At 34.8% G+C, this 22,630-nt stretch overlaps 1 protein-coding gene across 1 annotated transcript in view; it reads left to right on the top strand.

Moving 5' to 3' along the window:
* grin2a.L (glutamate receptor, ionotropic, N-methyl D-aspartate 2A L homeolog) overlaps positions 1-22,630 on the top strand; it is a 260,724-nt gene that overhangs the window by 220,707 nt on the left and 17,387 nt on the right. Inside the window, 5 exon segments of the mRNA NM_001112896.1 lie at positions 54-222; positions 352-505; positions 3,304-3,429; positions 12,266-12,495; positions 14,052-14,212. Of these exon segments, the coding sequence (NP_001106367.1) occupies positions 54-222; positions 352-505; positions 3,304-3,429; positions 12,266-12,495; positions 14,052-14,212 (840 nt within the window).

Below are 22,630 nucleotides of genomic sequence, written 5' to 3'. Positions count from 1 at the left end.
CTATTTACTGTTAACATCAAATTCAAAGAATGTTTTATTTTCCTCTCTTGCAGTAACTCAACAACTGAAGGTACATCAGTGAAAAAATGTTGCAAAGGATTCTGTATAGATATTTTAAAGAAACTTTCAAAGACTGTGAAATTCACTTATGACCTTTATCTGGTTACTAATGGGAAGCATGGGAAAAAAATCAAGAATGTTTGGAATGGAATGATTGGTGAAGTAAGTTCTGTTAGGTAAAAGCTCTTTAGTAAGAACTTGTTACTATATCCATTGTTTCTAAAATGGGGATTGTAACATACATGACACGTTTATCATTTTGTCTTCCTGCTATTTTTTTCCGTTAATTAGGTGGTTTATAAACGAGCAGTTATGGCCGTGGGTTCACTCACAATTAATGAAGAGCGTTCAGTAGCAGTTGATTTCTCAGTTCCATTTGTTGAAACTGGAATTAGTGTTATGGTATCACGTAGCAATGGCACCGTTTCTCCATCAGCTTTTTTAGGTGAGTTCCTGTCATTTACATTCTACTGAATGGTCACATGATTTAAATAGTTTTTTTTTCATTTTCTTTTAAAAAAACAGCTATGTGCATTTGTTTTAAAATCCTTAGCAAATTATGTCTGCAGTATACCTTATTTATAGAAGAAAAATGAGCAAGTCTTGCCTGAGAATTATTTTACAAACCATATTTGTTACTATAATTATGCCATTATATAAACTAAATATATTGCCATCTGCATATGCTCTTCATATACTGTATGTAAATATAAATATGCAAATAATTACTTAACACATCATTGATTGTGAACTACTACTTGCCTATTTGATGAAGGAGGAAAACAGTGTTTGGAAATTGAAGACCCTAAGCTTCCCTTAGCTCATAAAAAAGGTTATAAATATATTTAAAAAAGACTGCTGCACTAGTGACCATTTAGCCAAACTTCAAATAAGGGATTCTTGCAAAGCAGTAACTAATTGACCAAATAGGGTTCCTGCCCAATTTTCCTCCAACTGATCATCAGGTTAGGCCCTTCCATTTTATGAGTCACTGCTGTAGACTATTATCAGTACAAATGATTTAATATTATTCAGTATCTAGTAGAAATGTGGTCAGTCTAAAGCAACTGGACTTTGAGTTTTATGCTTAAAAAGTTTATACAGCATAGTACAATATCACAAACAAAAAAAAATAGAAAGTTAAACTTTAAACTCAAAGGGCAAACAGAAATTTTTTTTGCGACTATAAAGCTTGTGTGGAACAGAGTGAAGATATACAGGATTGTCAGTGTTGTATTGCCAGTGTTGTATATGCCTTGTAGTCATTTTATGCAACATTTCTCTTTTGTTGTTCTTTTTTTTGGTCCAAAGAACCTCTGATCTGACGTCAGAGCACATGTATCATAAATAATAAGGGGCAAATTCACTAAGGCGCGAAGCGCCGAACGCTAGCGTTAATTCGCTAGCGTTTGGCATTTTCGCTACTGCGCAAATTCACTAACGAACGCTGGCGTAGTTTTGCTAGTGTTACTTCGCAACCTTACACCAGGCGAATCTTTGCTAGCGACGAAACTACGCAAATTCACTAACTTGCGCAGTGTAGTGAACGCTACCTTTTACCTCTCAGACCTGGTGAAGCGCAATAGAGTAGATAGGGATTGTTTAAAAAAAAGTCAAAATTTTTTCTAAGTCCCAAAAAACGCTAGCGTGTTTTCTACATGATGGCTGATAGGCTGAAAAAGATCGAAAATTTTTTGGGGCTCCCCTTCCTCCCCCCTACATTTCCTGACTCAAGGCAACTTACCTAGACAGTGGGCACATGTGTAGGGCAAAATAAAATTTTTATTTGCAGATTTGAAGGTTTTCTAGGCATTTGTAGTGCAGATACGTGTTCCTCCATTGAAATTTGAATTTCGCGCCGTATGCAAATTAGCCTTCGCTAGCGCAACTTCGCTTTGTATAGCGAAACAATGCTAGCGCAACTCCGCAACCTTACACTACCCCTGTGCGCAACGGATTTTAGTGAATTTGCGAAGAGCTGGTGAAACTACTCCTGGCAAAGTGCGGCGAAGTGCGGCGAAGTGCGGCGAAGTTGCGCCTGGCGCAACTTCGCATCTTAGTGAATTTGCCCCTTAGTCCTAGAAAAAAAGAAAGAGACTTTGATCACTAATATTAGTGAGTTATGCAGAGTTGCAAACTATCTCCAGACTGTCAAAACCAAAGCACACTATTTTTTTTCTTATTATTCTGGACTTGCCTTCAACTTTTGATACTGTTGACCATTCAATTATTAAGTTTATTCTGTATTCTCTTGGTATAAATGATCAAACTGCACTCTGGTTCTCCTACTAACGTTCAAACTGCTCCATCTCTGGTACTTTTGCTGTCAATCCTCTTCCCTGATTCAGCTTAGTGTGGGGGTGCCTCAGGGTTCTGTACAGTTTTCCCTGTACACGCTCTGTTTAGAAGTCCATGTGGTCATGTTATAAAAGGCACTACATTTTCCCAGGAGCAGTAACCCATAGCAACCAATCAGTAGGTACAATTTACTGGGCATATGTTCAAAATAAAACATTTTATTGGGTGCTATGGGTTACTGCTACTGGACATATGTAGTGCCTTTTATTACATATGGGGTATAACTCTTGATTTGGTCTTAAATATCTTATATGCAGATTCCCCCTTCACTAACCACAAATGTTCAAACCCAGATTGCTAAATGCCTTCTAGCTATATACTCCTGGAAACACCAAGGACATCTCAAACTCAACCTAATTAAAACCCAAACCTAGTCCTTCTCTTTTCAGCATTGCTCTTTACACTCTCCACATCCACTATTATCTCTCAACTTTACTTCTGTTATTGCATACCTGAATTCATCCTCAATAAACACTCTTTTTATCTCTTTAAGAAAACACCCATACCTTCTGGAGCAATAGACTATTGTTTTTGTCTTGTTTAGTCCTGAACTTAATGGGGTTGTTCACCTTCCAACACCATTTTCAGTTCAGTTAGTTTCACGAAAAGTGTAATTTTTCATCTTCTAAAGCAGCTCTGGGAGGGACTCTTTAAACTGGAATATAATGTATATATATTATAATATATTCCTTTCAAAATACAATATGTTAATTAAAAAAACCCTATCTAAGCTATTTTTAAAATCTTAGAAGGTCAATAAAAATTGTTTTTTTACTCTTGATTTCTTTTCCAAAAGATATATGTAATAATAGATTTTTTGTGCTTTTCAACTGTCATTGTTAATGAACTGTGTCTGTTTTCTTTTCTGTTTCCATCTTGCTGCAGAACCGTTTAGTGCTTCTGTCTGGGTGATGATGTTTGTGATGCTTCTCCTTGTGTCTGCAATGGCTGTTTTCATATTTGAGTACTTTAGCCCAGTAGGCTATAACAGGAACTTAGCACAAGGGAAAGGTAAGATTTACATTTTAAGAACCTGATAATTTAATGGAACATTAGATGTACCAGCCTTAAGGAGTCTCACTATCCCTCTCCCTTGGACCTCCACTATTATAAGCTGCAAATTTTCTCTCTATAGCGAGAAATATTTTCATAAACATTTTATTAATACTTTTTTTGAATTCAATCAGGACAAGTAATTTAGACATCCAAACTTTCTTAGCCAGGTCCTACAAAGAATTTCTTATTATATTAATCAAAAGCCTTGGTGCCTAGCATAGTGTAGGTATGCTTGTTAAGGGTTTGCTAAATTCTTTGCAGAAAGCCAATACAGTCAATTAAAAAAAAAAAATGTAAATGAATAAAGATTTAAAAAATTAATTCCTAAACTAATTAAAAAATGGGTAAACCTTTAAAATAAGTGATTGTAAAATTTAAGAGAGTGCTATTCTAAGCACTTTTGCCATTTACATTTGTTATTTATTTTGTTTTAATCTGAAGATATTAAGAGAAACACATACAGTTAATATGAACAAATTTTGTTTCAACAGATCCACCTGCTTGTCAGTTTCTGACCATAACATACTTTAGGAAGTTGTCAGGTCTGATGTTCTGCTAGTTATGAAAACCATTAGAAGCCTCAAATATATTTTCTCACATTTTTCCTAACCAGCCCATTTTTCTCCAACTCTCCCTTGAATATGTCATGGTTGGAAACTGACCAGCAGGTGGTGCTGTTGTAACAAAATTAATTCATATTAACAGTAAATGTATCCCTTAATCTCTTGGAATTTGAAAAAAAAAAAAGTATTATGTAAATTGAAAAAGTGCTTAAAATAGCACTCTCATCAATTTTACATTCACTTATAGGATGCTATAGAGAGTGATATTCTGTAACAATTTGCAATTCGTTTTAATTTTACATTTTTTTGAGTTATTTAGATTTCTATGCAACAGCTCTCCAGTTTGACATTTCAGTCTGGCTGCTAGGGCAACCATGCATTCATTTGAATAAGAGACTGGAATATGAATAGGAGAGGGCCTGAATAGAAGATGAATAATAAAAAATAGCAATAACAATACATAACAGAGCCTTACAGATAATTTGTGTTTAGATAGGGTCAATGACCACCATTTGAGAGCTGGAAAGAGCCAGAAGAAAAACAACATAATTAAAGAAACTATAAAAAAAGAAAAACTGATGGCCAACTGAAAAGTTGCTTATAGGCTATTCTATAACATATTGAAATTTAACTTAAAGGTGAACCACACCTTTAAAGGTTTACTTATCCTTAAAGAAATTGCTAAAAGCTTAAACCTTACAGCAAACTTATTTTTTAGCAAAGCTCAAGGCCCATCTGTGGTTTAATCAGCTTCCAATGAAAAACAAGCATTGCATTGGCTATTGTTCACTAAAATGCAAACCAGTATGATTATGACTTTGCAAAAATACCCCCAAAATGATACTGTAATTACAGCATTTTACAGTTTTTAATTTTACAGTAATTAGAGTTTTGCAGGGTTTGCTAAAAAATATTGCGTGACCATGCCAACATTAATGCCAAGTTTTTTCACCTCTGGAGATTGGTGTTATAGACACAATTAGACAAGTTTGTTGCCCATTTTATTAGCAAGTTACAGTAGAACCCTCAATTTATGTTTTTAGGGGACCAGAAAAAGCTGTAAAAATAGGGAAATGTTTATGTATTTATGGTGTTAAATAAATAAAACTTAAAATAAGGGTATTTAAGTTGAGGTTTTACTGTATTAATGTATTATGTGATAATATAAAATATGATATGAATTGGCCATAATTGGAAAATGCATTAATTGTTAAAGATGACTTTATTACTATGTATTCATAATTATAATGCACTATTCATTATTATTAGTTTTTTGGCATCCAAAAAAACTGATTTTTAGCAGAACATAGAGAAAAGTTGTCAGAATTAATGCTGACATAAGTTCTTGAGGTAAATAATACCTCAAAACGAGTACGGAAAGATGGTGCTCATTCCACACATTGGATATCCTACTAAAATACAAATTAGTCCAACATACAAAAACAAGGATAACATCCCTCTCAATGGTGAAAATGTCTGACCCATTAAATAGCAGTTTATCATTTTGTTAATGTGGTGAGTAAACAACAATTACCCTTATTTTTGTTGTACACCAGCTGTGATTAGACATTATTGACTCCCCCAGACCAGTAGGTATTAACCCCCAACATTTGCATTTACATAGCTAATTGCATCATTTTGAAGCTAGACAAATTACACTGTTAATGGGCAATGATTTAGAGAGTGTTAGTGAATTTTAATAAACAGATAGCACTGTGTTTTATATAATGTACATGTGTCTAATGTCTTCATTTGACTTCATTTTTCTTCCCAGCCATAATAGTTGAAAAGTAATGGTCCATAAATTGGTTCATATGAACTCCTAAAATTATTCTGATATCTATATAATGGATTAACAAAATTAACTAAAATTAGCTGAGCCCACGTGATTATTTCCTGCCTTTTTCAAACCCTAGCCTGCTGCAGTCCAGTCACTATACAGCTGTACTAAGGCAAGCATAGGATTGGTACAGCAAATAGGGTTCTAAACATTACAATCCTGACATTACAAGTGTGCCACAAACCTCAAGTTTGTTCCTCTTGAAAATAAGTTAGTTGCATCTGATATGCAAAAATATACAATTGTTCCAAAGCAACAGGAGAATGGGCTAAGATCTGATCTCCTCTCTCTAATAGTAATAGCACCTGTAAGCGGTTCTATGTATCTTCTTTATATACAGTATGTATTGCCACATATAAGAAAAACTAGTTAACTGGTTAAACTCTATAGAAATGCAGGTAACAAAGCAATCTATATTATTTATCTATTGCACAACTCCTGGTCATTACAAGTATACTTGTTTGTTTGACCCATTACTGGTTTATTTACAAACATTCTGTGAGGCTGATTTGTGTTACATTTCACAAGTTATTTAGCTTTTGATCAATATTCTACAAGCAAGAAAATTAAGGCAAGGTTTTGAGTGGTTGCTATGGGTAATTGCACTGCTGCAGTTATTACTGTCTTAACATTGCACAGTATAAATAGTCAAAGCCTGGAATGAATTGTAATTTTCATCTTAAACAAACAAGGCTGATTTCTAGACTAGCCACCACATTTGTGATCTCAGAAGCAGCAAGATGTCACTGTCCTTCATATCATTCATATCCTTTTATATCTATCACTGTATCAATCCATCCATCTATCCATCCATCCATCTATCCATCCATCCATCCATCCATCTATCTATCCATCCATCCATCCATCTATCCATCCATCTATTTTCCATCTATCCATCCATCCATCCATCTTTGCTATTCTTAATAATCAAACTTGCTCTGGGTTCAAATGTAAACCAAACTGGTATGCACAGCCTTTTCTGCATGAAAACCATTGACAAAGGATTCAACTTTGGTCCAATTCAATATTGGTATGTCTGTTTCTTGATTTCAGGCTCTCATTCTTACTCTGCCTTAAGTCCATCTGGCTGCCACTTACACTGACATTTTCAGCCATTTGTTGTTCTTTTTTGGCTACTTATATTTCATTATCTGTTTGTTTCTGACCAATGCTTGATATAGACCAGTGTTTTCTAATGTTATCTTTATGTTTTGTGGTTATATTGGTGCTTAGTCCTGATGCTTCACCTATGTAGATGCCTGGTCCTAATGGATATCAAGATTGCTAAGTTGACTTCACAAAAACAATGTCCTTTGTTAAATGTATTTTCTTGATTATAAGTACAAATAAAAAGCTCCCAAGACGCAAGAAGAAAAAATTGCTTATTAGGAGTGACATTCAGAAAAAAATCACCATTGAAGTCATTTAGTCTATTACAAGACTAAATGGCTTCAATGGTGAATTTTTCTGAATGTCACTCCTAATAAGCAATTTTTCCTTCTTGCGTCTTGGGAGTTTTTCTGTGCTTTATATTTAGTTTAAAGAGTGAGATGTAGGAGCAAAGTTAACAGAATGACAATGATTAATAAACTAGCTTTGTTAGAAAATGATTCTTCTATTATTTTTAGCATGCTTTTATATTTATGTGTTTCCTAAGAGGAGACATCTGATGAAATGTTTAGAGGTCAAAATGAATTATTCCTCTGGTTTCCTTCACATTCCTGTTAACCATCAGTAATCAGACTAAGATAACTGATTAAAAAGGCTTATTTTAAAATAAATAAAATTGTGTGTTAACAACCTAACCACAAGAAAATATTCACCTAACTACAAATATTTATTTGTCCCACAAGGCATGACTTTTTTTTTTTTACTGTTGCTAAACCCCTCAGTTTTCCAAGTGAAAAAACCGTCAAGTTCCTTAAAATTGAACTATACTGCAATAATTCTCAGAATATCTTACTAATCATTAACTGATTTCAAAAAAGTTTAATAACTATTATTATTATTATTCTTAATAAAATAATAAACATTAACATTATTATTAATTTGTATTATTTTAACATTATTATTACATTTACTAAACAAAATCTACTTTTTATCGGTTCTGTTGATATGGGTCTGCCCTAGGCAAAATGTAAACTATTTTAATTGTTTTTTACGTTTTTATAATATTTTTTAGCTCAACCCATAAATAATAAATGAATAAAATATGAATTTGAGGTATTTATTTGTTTTCATGGTTTTATTCAATCACATTTTTTATATACAGATTCTTTGATAAATAAGCAAACATTTGTGTTTTTAAATTGTGGGTTTATTCAAAGTAGAAAAATATGAAAATTATACGAATACAAATTTCGATAAATAGGTGTAACGGTTGGCACCCTAAAGTCAGAACAGATGCCAAGCACCCTGGTCTTGGCTCATGCTTCCGCCTGTAGCAGCCACCTTTGGCCTCGGGAGGAGCCCTCAGCTACTCAGATGCCGTCAGGTCTTATAACAAGAGGTGCTAGGCGAAAGGTTCTGACCAGGCAAAAGGGGCACAACGGTATGCAAAGACTTTGGGCAGAAGTTCGTAGTACAAGGCGTTAGGCAATAGAGTAGTCAGATTAGGCTGGGTCGGGGCAGGCAGAGAATAAACGTAGTCAGGCAGGCAAGGGTCAAACCAGGAAGTCAATCAGAGCGGTTAAGCAGAATCAAAGTAGATAATCAGGCAAGGGTCAGGATTCAGAAGTCAGGATCGTCAAATAGCCAGGCAGAGGTCACAACAGGAATCAAACTGGTACAAACAGAATAGCACAAAGCTCAAATAGCACCAGGAACAAACTCCTATAACGGGCAGTGTGTAAAAAGAAAATGTACCTTTTAATATTTTGAAATTTTGCGCCATTGTGCAAATTGTGCACGTCAGCGCGCCTGTGCCTTTAAATCACAAGGAGGCGTGCCGCACGCCCCCTAAGTTACCGGCACCTGCGGCCATGAAGAGTTGTGCGGTGGGCGCCCCCACCGAGGAGGCAGCAGGTGTCCCTGCCGTAATTTTGTAATAACATGAATGTTTTCTGGTATTTTATAGTCCTATGGCAAAAAAAATTCAGAGCATGTTACCCACATTTGTTTCTAGCATACAGATTTAAAAGATGAAGAAACATACATAAATATGCTACACAGATATGCTAATTCTACATCTTGTTGGGAACAAAAAATATCTCATTTTAACATTTTGATTGCACTGTTGTGTTTATTGACTGCTCATTTTTGCATTTAACTAATATACTTGACACGGTCAAGAGTATAGGTCGAAATTATAGATTTCTTAGATTGATTTGCTTTTACCTTTTTTCTGTTTATTAGATTGTGACCTCTACAGATACAATTATGTATGTCCAATTAGATATCAACTTTAAATAAAGGGCATTTATATATTTAAATTGACTCTGCCCTTACAGTAGAATGCTGAATGATTTCCATGGGCAATTGTTTACTCTACTCCTTGTAATCTGTTACTTAAAGGGTTAATATACTGTACACTTTTTTTTTTTACATGGGCTCATTCAGTTGGGATTATATAGAAAATATGCATACATACTATGTGATTGTTGCTAAATTAATATAATTTTTTATACAGACAAACCTGACTTTACAGATTGAAAGGAAACCATGTCTATGCTGCAGGGTCAGTTACCCAACCGCACCTTAAATCTTACAGAGTGATCCAACCCCTCCATCACCTTGTTCCATTGTGAAGTACCTTGAAGTTCCATAGAATCTGTGTACCACCAACTATTAAAAGCAGAGGAACTTCAAATCCCAGAATTGATCACTTCACAATGTGTGATAAACAAAACTTTTTGCAATTGTATATTTTATTAAAACAGGACTTATAAATTATGCCCATGAAAATGCAAATACTGTATGATTGTAGATAACTGGCAATGATGGATAGATAATCCATCATCCATTCCTTAAGGGATAGATATCCTAATCCAGAGTGATTGATGTGGTTTCTGGAAACTTTCCCACATATGTAAATAATTCCCCATAGCAATTAATACCATGTTTGGTTTTGAACAGGTGGAGTAATTGCTACCTGCTGATTGGTTGCTTTAGGTGATTAGATGTGTAGCAAACTTTACATCTTTAATTACATAACCCTCTTCATGTTTAGAAATTTGTATTACTGTGTTATTGCATCCTTGAAATTCATAAAAGACTACTATAGTACAAAACAGGTTGTGCCTTCGGAACCCCAGTGAACTATAAACCTTTGATTATTCAAAGAATCTTTTGGTCTTCCAGATGCTGTGAGATAGTACTAAGTGCATGATGAATGTGAATCATCATTTGCAATTACAGAGAAAATTTTTTTCAAGTGGGTAAGGGATTAAATATTTGAGCAGCACACAGAAATTACATTTACACAAATTGTCAGATCCCTTACCTCCTTAAAAGGCAATCACATTTCTCCAATGCAGCATTTATGTATTATTTTTATTTATTTTATTAATGTTCTGTATCTATTTATTACAAGGTGAAATGGTGCACAGGTGTGCTCTTTCCACCGATGCATCATACTTTAGCAGAAAAGGTTGAGGAAGCATTATTGCGAAATGAATTCATCCCTTTCTAGAAATAAGTGAACTGATCTTGATTCATTTAGCTTAATCCTTCATTCCAACATTCAAGAAATCCTTTACCAGAAATTTTTGAAGTGCCTTTCATCTTTGTTTCACAGAGAACCCAATCAAAGAGCTTGTTTTAATGAAAGCTTCCAAAAACATGTTTTATGAGCAAAAGAAATGCTTATTATAAAAAAGTTAGTCAATTTTAGATGAGCACCCACAATACCTCTCTTTTTAATGGTTTCTGACTAGTAGCAATAGCTATTTCTGAATTTGTAAGGGGAAAAAAGTATTGTAAAATCTTCCAATCTCATAGTCTTACAAACCTTATACTGTACGTAATTGCTAACCTAGGAAAAACTCACATCATTTAAGGGTAGGGTCTAATATTATTAAGGGTAGGTTGCACCAAGATTGATTTATTTCCCAGTACTGGTTGATACATTTTAAACTAATATCTTAATTTAAGAGCCCACAGCACAAAATATCAGAATTAATCACCATGTTTTTGGTTTTTTTAATCCACAAATTAGCACTATTTTTCCCTTAGGGGGTTATGTACTAAACTCTGAATGCAGAAGTCACAAAAAATTTGTGATTTTTTTGTTATAAAATCTGACAAAAAAAATCACACATTTTTTGGAATTTAAACCCCGAGGATGCAAACGTCTGATTCAGAAAATCTGGCATCTCAGACAAAATCTCAGCAAATCTGGTGCTGATTGTGGCAGCTCTTTGTGGTTATGTCAGGGTGTGCAGCATCAATATTCAAAAAATTTTTTTGTACACAATCCAGTAGCTCCAAGCAGGAATGTCTGTTGACACAACGGGGCCGATTCACTAAGGGTCGAATATCGAGGGTTAATTAACCCTCGATATTCGACTAGAATTTAAAATCCTTCGACTACGAATATCGAAGTCGAAGGATTTAGCGCAAATAGTACGATCGAAGGATAATTCCTTCGATCGAACGATAAAATCCTTCGAATCGAACGATAAAATCCTTAGAATCAAACGATAAAATCCTTCGAATCATACGATTCAAAGGATTTTAATCCAACGATCGAAGGAATATCCTTCAATCAAAAAAAGTTAGCCAAGCCTATGGGGACCTTCCCCATATGCTAACATTGACTTCGGTAGCTTTTAGATGGCGAACTAGGTGGTCGAAGTTTTTTTTAAAGAGACAGTACTTCGACCATCGAATGGTCGAATAGTCGAACAATTTTTACTTTGAATCCTTCGATTTGAAGTCGTAGTCGTAGTCGAAGGTCGAAGTAGCCCATTCGATGGTCGAAGTAGCCCAAAAAAAACTTCGAAATTCAAAGTTTTTTACTTTCGAATCCTTCACTCGAAGTTAGTGAATCGGCCCCAACATGTAAAAGGGAACCCTGAAATTACTGATTACTCAAGTTCCATCCTTTCTACTCTGCAAAGCAAGATCATCGTACATTGACTTGGCAAAAGGTGCAAGTTCATATACTGTGTTTGTTTTTAGAAGTTTCTGACACAAGTTCTTAGCATTCAAAGTCAAACTCTAAACCTCAGATATGTATTACGGATGTCAAACATACAACCCTAAAGCCTTTGTAAACTCCATTGCTGTTACAGAATGCTGGAAGCTGTAAATAAATGAAGGACTGTTTGAGTTTGAGAGCCATGATATATAGTGACAGTTTATAAAGCTGTAAAGATCTGCTGTGGCATAAACATCTTATTCTGAAATGAAAACCACATTTAATATAGAGAATATTCTGTTTCTACAGATCCGCATGGACCTTCTTTCACAATTGGAAAAGCTGTATGGCTGCTGTGGGGTTTGGTCTTCAATAATTCAGTACCTGTGCAAAATCCAAAGGGCACAACCAGCAAAATCATAGTGTCAATTTGGGCTTTTTTTGCTGTGATATTTTTGGCAAGCTACACTGCTAACTTGGCTGCATTTATGATTCAAGAAGAATTTGTTGATCAGGTTACTGGACTTAGTGATAATAAGGTAAGTATGTAAATGAAAAGTTACCTAGGAGTAATGAATAACATGGGTAGAAAAATCTAACTACATCTTGTAGTGTAGTGTAATGATCTTAGCTTATAGAATATAGAATATTTCCACATAATTTAAATAGATTGCTAATTTATTGAACTGATAGTCACTCTAATTTTGTAATCAGAACTATCTCAGCTCATATATTATATATATTTGAAGATACTGGTACCGAATGGGCAAGTTCTCTAATTTGGCATAGACCTTGCACAATGGTACCATGATTCTCACTGAGGCATGTGTTCATTTTTCAATTTACTACAATGGAAGTGTGAATTGTGAAATAGTTGGGAAAAGAAAGTTAAAATAGCATGAGTGGTAAGCTTACTCAGAAAGTCTAGTTGCTTTAGACTTATCTCTACTAAGAAGTGAACCCCACAACTGCTTGGTGACCCAAGAGTCAAAGGGCACTGACTCATAAGCAATTTAAAAAAGTCTCACTCCTAAATTTAGTCGGGGCCTAAACTGATTACACTGCAGAGTCCAATAACTAGTTTCACCACTGAATGGACCAAAATGAAAAAACTCAGCAATGCAAACTTCCTACAACCCTCCTAAAAATAATTCAAGCAAAATCCCACAGAGTGTTATGCAGTGTAATTCTTTTTATAAAGCTCTATCAATGCAAGTAAACTTTACTTGCTGCAAGGGCTTGGCAAGGTTAATCATTTTATACCACAAAAAATATATCGAATATATCAAACATAAATGTATTTACATAATAACTATAGAAGTAGTAACTGATTCTGAAAAAAACACACATTTTCATTAAGCACCCCCTGGATCAGTAGCTTTGTAACCTTTTCTAAAATGTTGTGATTTGGCTCAGATAGATTTGCAGCACAATTCTAGTGTGAGTACTTATCTGAGGGCGGACAGAGAAAGTATGGAATAGATTTGCAACCAATTCACAATCACTTGAACAGGAAAATAATGAGTATCCAACCATATCTCATAATTCATTTTTTTTCCAATTTGTCTTTAATTCAAAGTATGGCTGAGTTGCTTGGCAACAAACATTACCAAATACAACTGAATTTGTTGCTTTTGTTTAAAAAATACTTCGGAATTCGATCATCGAATTTATATACTTGAATTCGAATGTTGAATTCGAACTTTTTTCATCGAATTTGTGCATTCTGCGGTCAAAGTAAAATCGTTCGAATCAAATGATTCAAACGATTTTACTTCGACTTCAAAAAACTTAGAAAAATGCCGTAGAGGGTCCCCATATGCTAATATAGCACTTCGGCAAGTTTAATTTGGCGAAGTATTGAACTCAAAGTTTTTTTTAAAGAGACAGTACTTCGATTATCGAATGGTCGAATATTCAAAGTATTTTAGTTCGAATCGAATTCGAAGTTGAAATCGTGGTATCCTATTCGATGGTCGAAGTATCCAAAAAATTACTTTGAATTTTGAATTTTTTTACTTCCAAAATTCCCTCGAATTCACTTCGAGCCTTGATAAATCTGAATCTATATTTATTTCTTGCTTTTAATTTTCAGTTTCAAAGGCCTCATGATTATTCTCCTCCATTTCGCTTTGGCACGGTTCCAAATGGCAGCACTGAAAGAAATATTAGAAATAATTATCCTGATATGCATCAATACATGGTTAAATTTCATCAAAAAGGAGTGCAAGATGCTTTAGTCAGCTTAAAGACTGGGTAAGTATTTTTTTAATTGTTTAATACTGTCATATTTCTATGAAAAATGTTCATCTTAATTGTATACAGATGAAGCCACTTGGATTTGTGAGTTAAATGCGTCATGACTCAGGGGTAATTGAAGAAACTGTGTTATCTTAAGTCATCTTAACTCATTTAATGCATTTAACCTTTTCATTAGCATACCAAAGCTCCATTGTTCACAATGGTGAATGCTTTAATTAGATGGGTTGTTGTGACACAGTTTTCTGTGTTAAATGAGATAAATGGGATATCTGTGTTTAGTTATTCTGTGTCAAACAGACAAACCAAAGTGGCTGCATATGTATACCTACAGTCAGTATGTCCCAAATTAATTTTAAAGTGTTCTGAGATGAGTTTAATGTCTTTTGAATGTGTGTTAACTGCTGAGTGACAATAGTGCATGGCAGCATGTCAATGCAATTACGACCAGTAATTAAAATTGGATGTTGATCATTTTGCCCACAAGCAAGTGTTTTGGGGATATGTTGGTTGATATTTCAAATAAAAAAGGTGCCAGAATAATGTTTGTTGAATGTTCTATAGTCTCTAGCTGTAGCCAAGAACAAGACTTTGCAACCCTGATTCACTTAAAATTCAGCTGTAATTGATGGCCATCATGGTATGAAGGAAGAATGATAATTGTGGTTTGCCTTTGTCTTTTCATTCCATTTTAGCAATGACAATGAAATATTCAATGGTTATTCCCATTCAACCCATCTCTCCCTCTTGTTTTTCCATTTTCTGCCTTTTCCCAACACTGCAGGGCAGATTTATAAATAATCACATAATAAATCCCAATGGATTCCCAGTCCCTAGTGTTTTAATGAATTGGCACATTTATCAAGCTTGATGCTTTAATCTATGTAGTAATTTTTCAGAATGTGTTCAACCGCTTTGAGCAGGGGAAATCCATTCTGTTCTAAGAGGTGTTAGAATTCAGCAGCAGCACTGCAACAGTTTATGAAACCATTAAGCACCAGGAAATGAGGGAGCGTTGCTTTAAAATGAATGCAATGCAAGTTATTGGGGGATAAACATTTTAGAAAAGCTCTTTTTTGTTCTTAAAATAATCATTCCAGCACTGAAAAGAACTTGTTAAATCTTTAAAGATCAGTACATTTAACAACGGTTAATGACGGCAATCAGTGGTTAAAGTAAGACAATCAGTGGTTAAAGTAATAATGGGCTGTCTTCTTTCCTTAAGAACTGTTCAAATTATTAATAATAATGTATAGGCCACAGCGGTACATTTTTCCACGTGACATGCAGTATTATCCTGTTGAGCTACAAATGTATACATTTATATTTTTCAGTTTATATTGTTAATATTTGATACTGATTGCATATTTCCTTACTCCCCCCCACACCTTTTTCTTCTGTACCTTAAAAACTTAAAATAAAGGATTAAAAAAAAAAAAACAATGGTTAATGTCCAGTATAAAAATACAGCCTAATAATAAATCATTTTTATTATTTTCTTATTGCCTGCCAGATTCTGGATAGCATAGGAACATCACATAATCACATCACCACCTGGAAATCATACTCTCATTTAGTCATTTGTTTGATTGACAAAATGGTACAATTCTTTGACATGATTTATCCTTCATTAAATTCATTACTGTCGTCTCCAGAAGATACTTGAATGTGATCCCTTAACAAACATCAAAATAACTTGCCCACTGCAGATGTAAAATTTACAGACCTGTAATTTCCAGGTTAAGATCTTAATTCCAGTGGTTGATCAGCAGAAAAAAGAGCTACTGGTGGAATATTTGGAGGCACAGATCTTCACTGCTCAAGAACTGTGTGTCTGCGTTGGGCTGTCACATAATCCCATAACATAATGTACAAAATATCTACCCTATGTATGTCTTTGTTAAGCCCTATGCTGTGTAATACTATTTTTCTCCCAACTTGGCCGTAATGGCCATAATAATCAATACAGGTATAGGATCCCTTATCCGGAAACCCGATATCCAGAAAGCTCCGAATTATGGAATAGCTGTCTCCCATAGACTAAATTTTATCCAAATAATCCAAATTTTAAAAAATTTACCTTTTCTCTGTAATAATAAAACAGTAGCTTGTACTTGATCCCAACTAAGATATCATGAATGCTTATTGGAAGCAAAACCAGCCTATTGGGTTTATTTAAAATGTTTAAATTAATTTCTAGTAGACTTAAGGCATGAAGTCCCAAATTATGGAAAGATCCGTTATCTGGAAAACCCCAGGTCCCGAGCATTCTGGATAACAGGTCCCATACCTGTACTACTATGTTCTCATAGTTTGGGCTTGGGGCCATGTTAAGGCTATGAGCTATGTTCTCATAGTTTACTTAGGCATCTACAAAAGTTTTAAACATGTCTACACATATTTTATTGCATTGCTTTCTTTGCATGCCTACTTATACAGGTATTGGATCTATTGTTTAGAATGCTTGGAACCTTTTGTGTTATGTAATCTGGTTCTTAATACCTTAGTCTTCTAAAAAAGATGTAAACATTAAATATACCCAATATAATTATTTTGCCATCATTGTGGATGCATGCAGTTTAGTTAGGATTAATTACATGGTACTGCTTTATTATTACAAAATATATAATAAAAAACAATTTATTTGCTTAAAATGGAGTCTATGGGGATGGTCTTCCTGTTATTTGAAGTATTTCTTTAATAACAAATTTCCAGATAAGTGAGCCCTTGCCTGTACTTAGTTATAAAAATATATAAATAGATGCAAAAAACTGGAGGTCATAGCCTTTAGCAAATGTCCTCTTAAATATTTGTGCATAACTTTTGCAGTAATTATGAGAGTTTATTAACTACATGCTCTGCAGCAAATGCAAATACTGTTGTTTCTTGTACAAATCCACAAACCATGACTTTAGGAAGTGCTTTTTATAGCATCACATAAACCAGGAATGCACTTGTAATATGCCTGTAATCCTTGAATAATCTGTTAAATAAACCATATTAGCATATGCATGAGAGCATCTGAAATGAAGAAGGCAATGGGTGAGCGTTAAATGAAAGGTATGCAAAAGAACATTGCATTGATCATTAGAGCACATTTTACCTACACCTGAAAATCTGCTTACCTTACAAAATACAATAATTTGCACATGTACAGAAAAAAAAGATACATTTTGAATGCATTAATGTACTTTATATGAAAGCAGAACAGCACTGTAAATACTGCTGTGCTACCAGTAGCATAAGTACACAAAATACATATATCTTTTCAGCTAAATATGTTTTTGAATCATCTCTAAAATGTTTTGCTATATAGGCTAGGTACATTTAAACCTATGTTAGGAAGGAGCAAAACTCAAAGATTTAAAGCAGCAAAATCAAGTTTCTTGATTGTGTAAAATACTGGAGAAAATTTGTAAACTGCAATTCCATAGGCAATAAATTGCATTTAAATTAAAGACATGCACAGCATCTCATTTAAAACATTTATTTGTGCAATTTAAACAAACTACAATTTAACATATACATGCACATAAGCCTTACAAGGCATTTCAACAACACACACCACAATGCAGTGTCACTCCCCAGTGTTCCTACCTTATGTTCAGCCACTCCCTCCTGACGCGTTTCACGCTATTGGGAGCTTCATCAGAAGAGGTGTGGCTAGTACTGGTCATATCCCTTAAATACCCATGGGTTATATTGTATACATCTTAGAGGGTTTAATAGTTTAACTATTTATATACAGGCTTCATCAAATAGTAGCCAAAAGCTTTAATGTATAGTATACAGCCCTTCATTTTTGGAACCTAATAGATTGTTATTTTGATCTTATATGCAAATGTTTTTTAAAAAAAATTATTTTTATTAAAAAAATGTTTTATTTACAAAGCTTGGAAATAAAGGATATTACCAGATAAATTAACGTGAAAAACAAACTCACCAGAAAAACAAAGCACATTTCTAGTCTTCCCATCTGAAAATATATATGTCATGAAAAAAAGTGCATATGTGCCATATAATTTCATAGAAAAAATCATTGATATTTTTACTATTAAAGTGCACTAGTGCAACTCAATTCATAAATATACTCAATGTATTAAATATATATACAAAAAATGTTTTAGTGAGTTAATAATTACTTTAATGTTTGCAATTTTAGTTTTAAAACCAACATTTTAGTTCCACAGTGATGTAAGAAATGTTTTCAATTCAAAGTGACTATTCATTCCTTCACTTTGAAGGAATGAATAGTCATTCTAAAAATCCAGTTTAATTCTAATCTTAATTAGTGATGGGCGAATTTATTCGCCAGGCGCCGCACATTTGCAGCGAATTCCCGCGATTCACAAACTGCCGCGAAAATTCGACAGCGAAAAATCAGCGGTGAAAAAAATATATATATTTTTAGACGCTGGTGCATTTTTGCTGGGCCAATGGGATTAAACAGCCCAGATATTGTTATAAACAAATGTTCCTATTGCTATGTTTTTCTCCACAATGCAACGAGCTACACAGACCAGATGGAACAGATTTCACAGATTGTGTGAAACATGTTATTGGTGTGAATCGTTACTCACTTAAAAATAAAAATAGAAGTAACATTGTAAATTAGGTTTAAAAAAGACTCACTCTATCAAGTTCAAACTTTTAAGTCTTTATATAACTTGCCTAGCTCCTAGTTGATCAAGAGTAAGGCAAAACACCCCATTTGAAGCCTCGCCAATTTGTCTCAGAGGGTGAAAAATTCCTTTCTGACTGCAGTCCCTGGATCAACTTGTACTATGAGCTATCTTACATAACCAGGGCCCGATTTACATAGAGGGAACCCCTAGGCCCACTACCGTTCATCACCCCTGCCCCCTCCCCTTTATTGAAGAGGTTATTGTATGATCCCCTTATATATTAATACATAGTTATATCCCCCCTTAAGCACCTCTTATCCCGAGTGAACAACCACAACTTGGCCAGTTTTTACTTATAGCTATGATTTTCCATAACTTTTACCAGCTTAGTTTCCCTTCTTTATACTTCCCATTTGAGTGGAAGAATGCCCCTCCTCACTCAAATCTATGACTCTTTTAATACAGCTCAAGATCTTGTTTCCCTTTGAAGCTTCTGACTGGCATTGCTTGCTTACAAGGACTCCAATGTCCTTTTCCATTATGGAGATGCCTAGTGCAGTCCCATTAAGGGTATAAGTGGCTTGCATATTTTTACATCTCATGCGCATGACATTGTGATCTGTGCTAAGCTAAGTGGCAGATGAGATTCAAATAGATCTATTGATCTCCTGCTGTCCAGTATCTTACCTCATCATAAAAAATATCAAATTTGTCTGACATCATCATTATCATTTATATAGCGCTGTCAAGATACGTAGTCTGACATGACCTATCCTTCATAAAGCCATGCTTATTGCTGCTCATAATGTCATTCACTAGTACAAAATTTTGAATGTGATCCCTTTACAAGTCTTCAAATAATTTGCCCAACATGGATGTCAAACCTAATGGCCTATAATTGCCAGACTGAGAATGTAATTCTTCTTTAAATATAGGAATTACATCAGCCTTCCTCCAATCCATAGGTACCTTACCAGATAAAAGCGAGTCTGAGAAAATCAGATATATAGGCTGGTCTAAAACTTAACTAAGCTCTCTTAGAACCTGAGGGTGGATTCCATCTGGCCCTGGTGCCTTGTTCACATTAATATTTAGTAAAGTTTTATGAACCATTAACTAAGTCAGCACCTGACTAGATTGAGCTGAACCAACAGCACAGCTATTAGGTGGGTTTGGGAACTATGAATCATATTAACTTTTTTGCTTCTATATTAAGCCAGATAGGGTGTTTCTTGATGCTTCTACATTTACTTCTAAAGGGAATCAATTGGGACAGTAAGATTTAATATCATTTTAAATGATAACCATTGCTCTTCTGTGTTTTTAGCAGAAAACAAAATGCCCCAATCTAGGGTTTTGTTATCCTAGTGTATATTTGTTTTTTGCACCAGACATTAAGGGGGTTATTTACTAAAACTCTCTCTCTCTTTCTGATCAGGCTTTTTGGGCCAAAAACTTGAATTTTGCGTGAAAAAAAAACTCCAAAAAATTGAGGGATTCGGGTTTTTGCTAGATTTTATCAAGTTATTTGAGTAATTTTAATGATAAATAAGGCAAAATCGGGGATGGGAGTTTGTTGGAGCTAAATAATAATAAAAATAATAATAACAAAATTAGATAAATTCGGATTTCAGTAAATAACCCATTTTATGAGATCACATTATGGTCACTATTGCCCAGGGTTTCAATTACTTGCACATTTTCTGTACATTCTGGGTCTTTAGAGATCACTAGATCCAGAATAGTATTTATTCTGGTTGGCTCCTCAACAACTTGTGCCATCTAATTGTCATGCAACAAGTGTATAAACTTGTTCCCATTAACTGTCCTGGCAGTACTGTTACTCCAGTCGATATATGGGTAATTTAAATCCCCTATTATCAGTATTTTTTCCCAAATTAGCAGCCTTTTCTATTTGCATTAGGAGCTTAGCCTGCTCATCTTCACTTACATTAGGGGGTCTATAGTATACTCCTACAAATAATTTGCTGGACTCTTTACAATCAGTAAAAAAACTCCACCCACAGGGCTTCAGCCCCCTCATTTTCTAACATCACCTCCTCCTTTATATTGGCTTTTAAATCCTGCCTGATAAACAGACATACCTCTACTCCTAGTATATGTGTTAGTTGTGAAGAAGTAAGTGAAATCATATTTGGTTTATGCCTTTTTTTAATTAGCAAAATATATATTATTAAATATAATTATATATATATATATATATATATATATAATATTATTAAATCTAAAGTTAGATATATTTGTAGAATGTTTCAGCAAATATTTTACTTTTACAATCTCTTTTCTCAAGGTTACCAGATACAAGCTACTATATAGGAAAGACCTGTAGATGTAGGACAGGGATCCCCAGCCAGTACCTCACGAGCATGCTCATCAAGCCATTTGATGTTGCTCCCAGTGACTAGTGATGGGCGAATTTGGGCGTTTCGCTGAAAAATTAGAAACAGCGAAAAATTTGCGAAATGGCGCCCATTTTTTTTGACACTGGCAAATATTCGCAGCATTTTTGCGAATTGTGGGAATTCCCGCAAATTCTCGCCTGGCGAATAAATTCGCCCATCACTACCAGTGACCTCAAAGCAAGTGCTTAATTTTGGATTTTTGACATGGAGTTTTGGAGGCATAAAGACCATGGGGCAAATTCACTAAACGCTGAAGCGCCTAACGCTAGCGTGAACTCGCCAGCGTTGGGCATTTTCGTTAATTCGCCGATTCACTAACGAACGCTGGCATAAATTCGCTAGTGTTACTTCGCACCGTTACGCCTGGCGAATTTGCGCAATGGACGTAACTACGCAAATTCACTAACGCGTGAATGATTCTGAACGCTACCTTTTACACCAGACTTCCTTCGCCAACTCAGACCAGGCGAAGTGCAATAAAGTAGATAGGGTTTGCTTCAAAAAAAGTTAAAAAAAATTTCTAAGTCCCAAAAAACGCTGGTGTTTTTTCATTTTTTATAGGTGATAGGCTGAAAAAGATCGAAATTTTTTTTGGGGCTACCCTCCTTCCCCCCCTACATTTCCTAACTCATGGCAACTTAACTATACAGTGGGCACATGTGTAGGGCAAAATAAAAAAATTATTTGCTGTTTTGCAGGTTTCCCAGGCTTTTGTAGTGCTGCTACATATTCCTCCATTGTAACTTGAATTTGGCGCAGTATGCAAATTAACCATCGCTAGCGTAACTTCGCTTTGCTTGGTGAATTAACGCTAGCGCAACTTCGCAACCTTACGCTACCCCTGAGCGCAACTACGAATCTTAGTGAATGTCCCACCATGTGTACTGCCAAACAGATCCACCTGTTGTCCACCAGTTCACACAGGGGCTACCAAATAACCAATTACAACCCTTATTGTTCACCCCCTAGGAATTTTCATGCTTGTGTTGCTCCCCAACCTTTTTAAATATTTAAATGTGGCTCACAGTTAAAGGTTGGGGCCCCTGATGTATGAGATCACTGCTCTCTTTAGTCAAAACCAACTACTGTGACAATAATATTTTGTTAGAAAGCATGTTAGAGAGCAAAGTTTTTCTTATAAATATCTAAAAAAAAAAAAAAAACCTCTATGAAAAGATATTGTCCTCATTCTTTCCAGCCACATACCTTCCAAGTTGTATCAGTCTTGTGCCAAGCCCTTCTATTGGGCATGTCTGAATCACGGTGGGCACACATTCTGCTCCTAAGGCAGAAAAAAACTGCTTTTCCTCTGCTAAACTAAATTTTTCAAGATGAAAAAAATGTTCATTCAAATATCCATAAAAGTT

The sequence above is a fragment of the Xenopus laevis genome, chromosome 9_10L, assembly GCF_017654675.1.
Source record: "Xenopus laevis strain J_2021 chromosome 9_10L, Xenopus_laevis_v10.1, whole genome shotgun sequence".
NCBI classification, from domain to species: domain Eukaryota; kingdom Metazoa; phylum Chordata; class Amphibia; order Anura; family Pipidae; genus Xenopus; species Xenopus laevis.
Note: the sequence above shows the minus strand (reverse complement) of the source record. Positions and strands in the feature narration are given on the sequence as shown.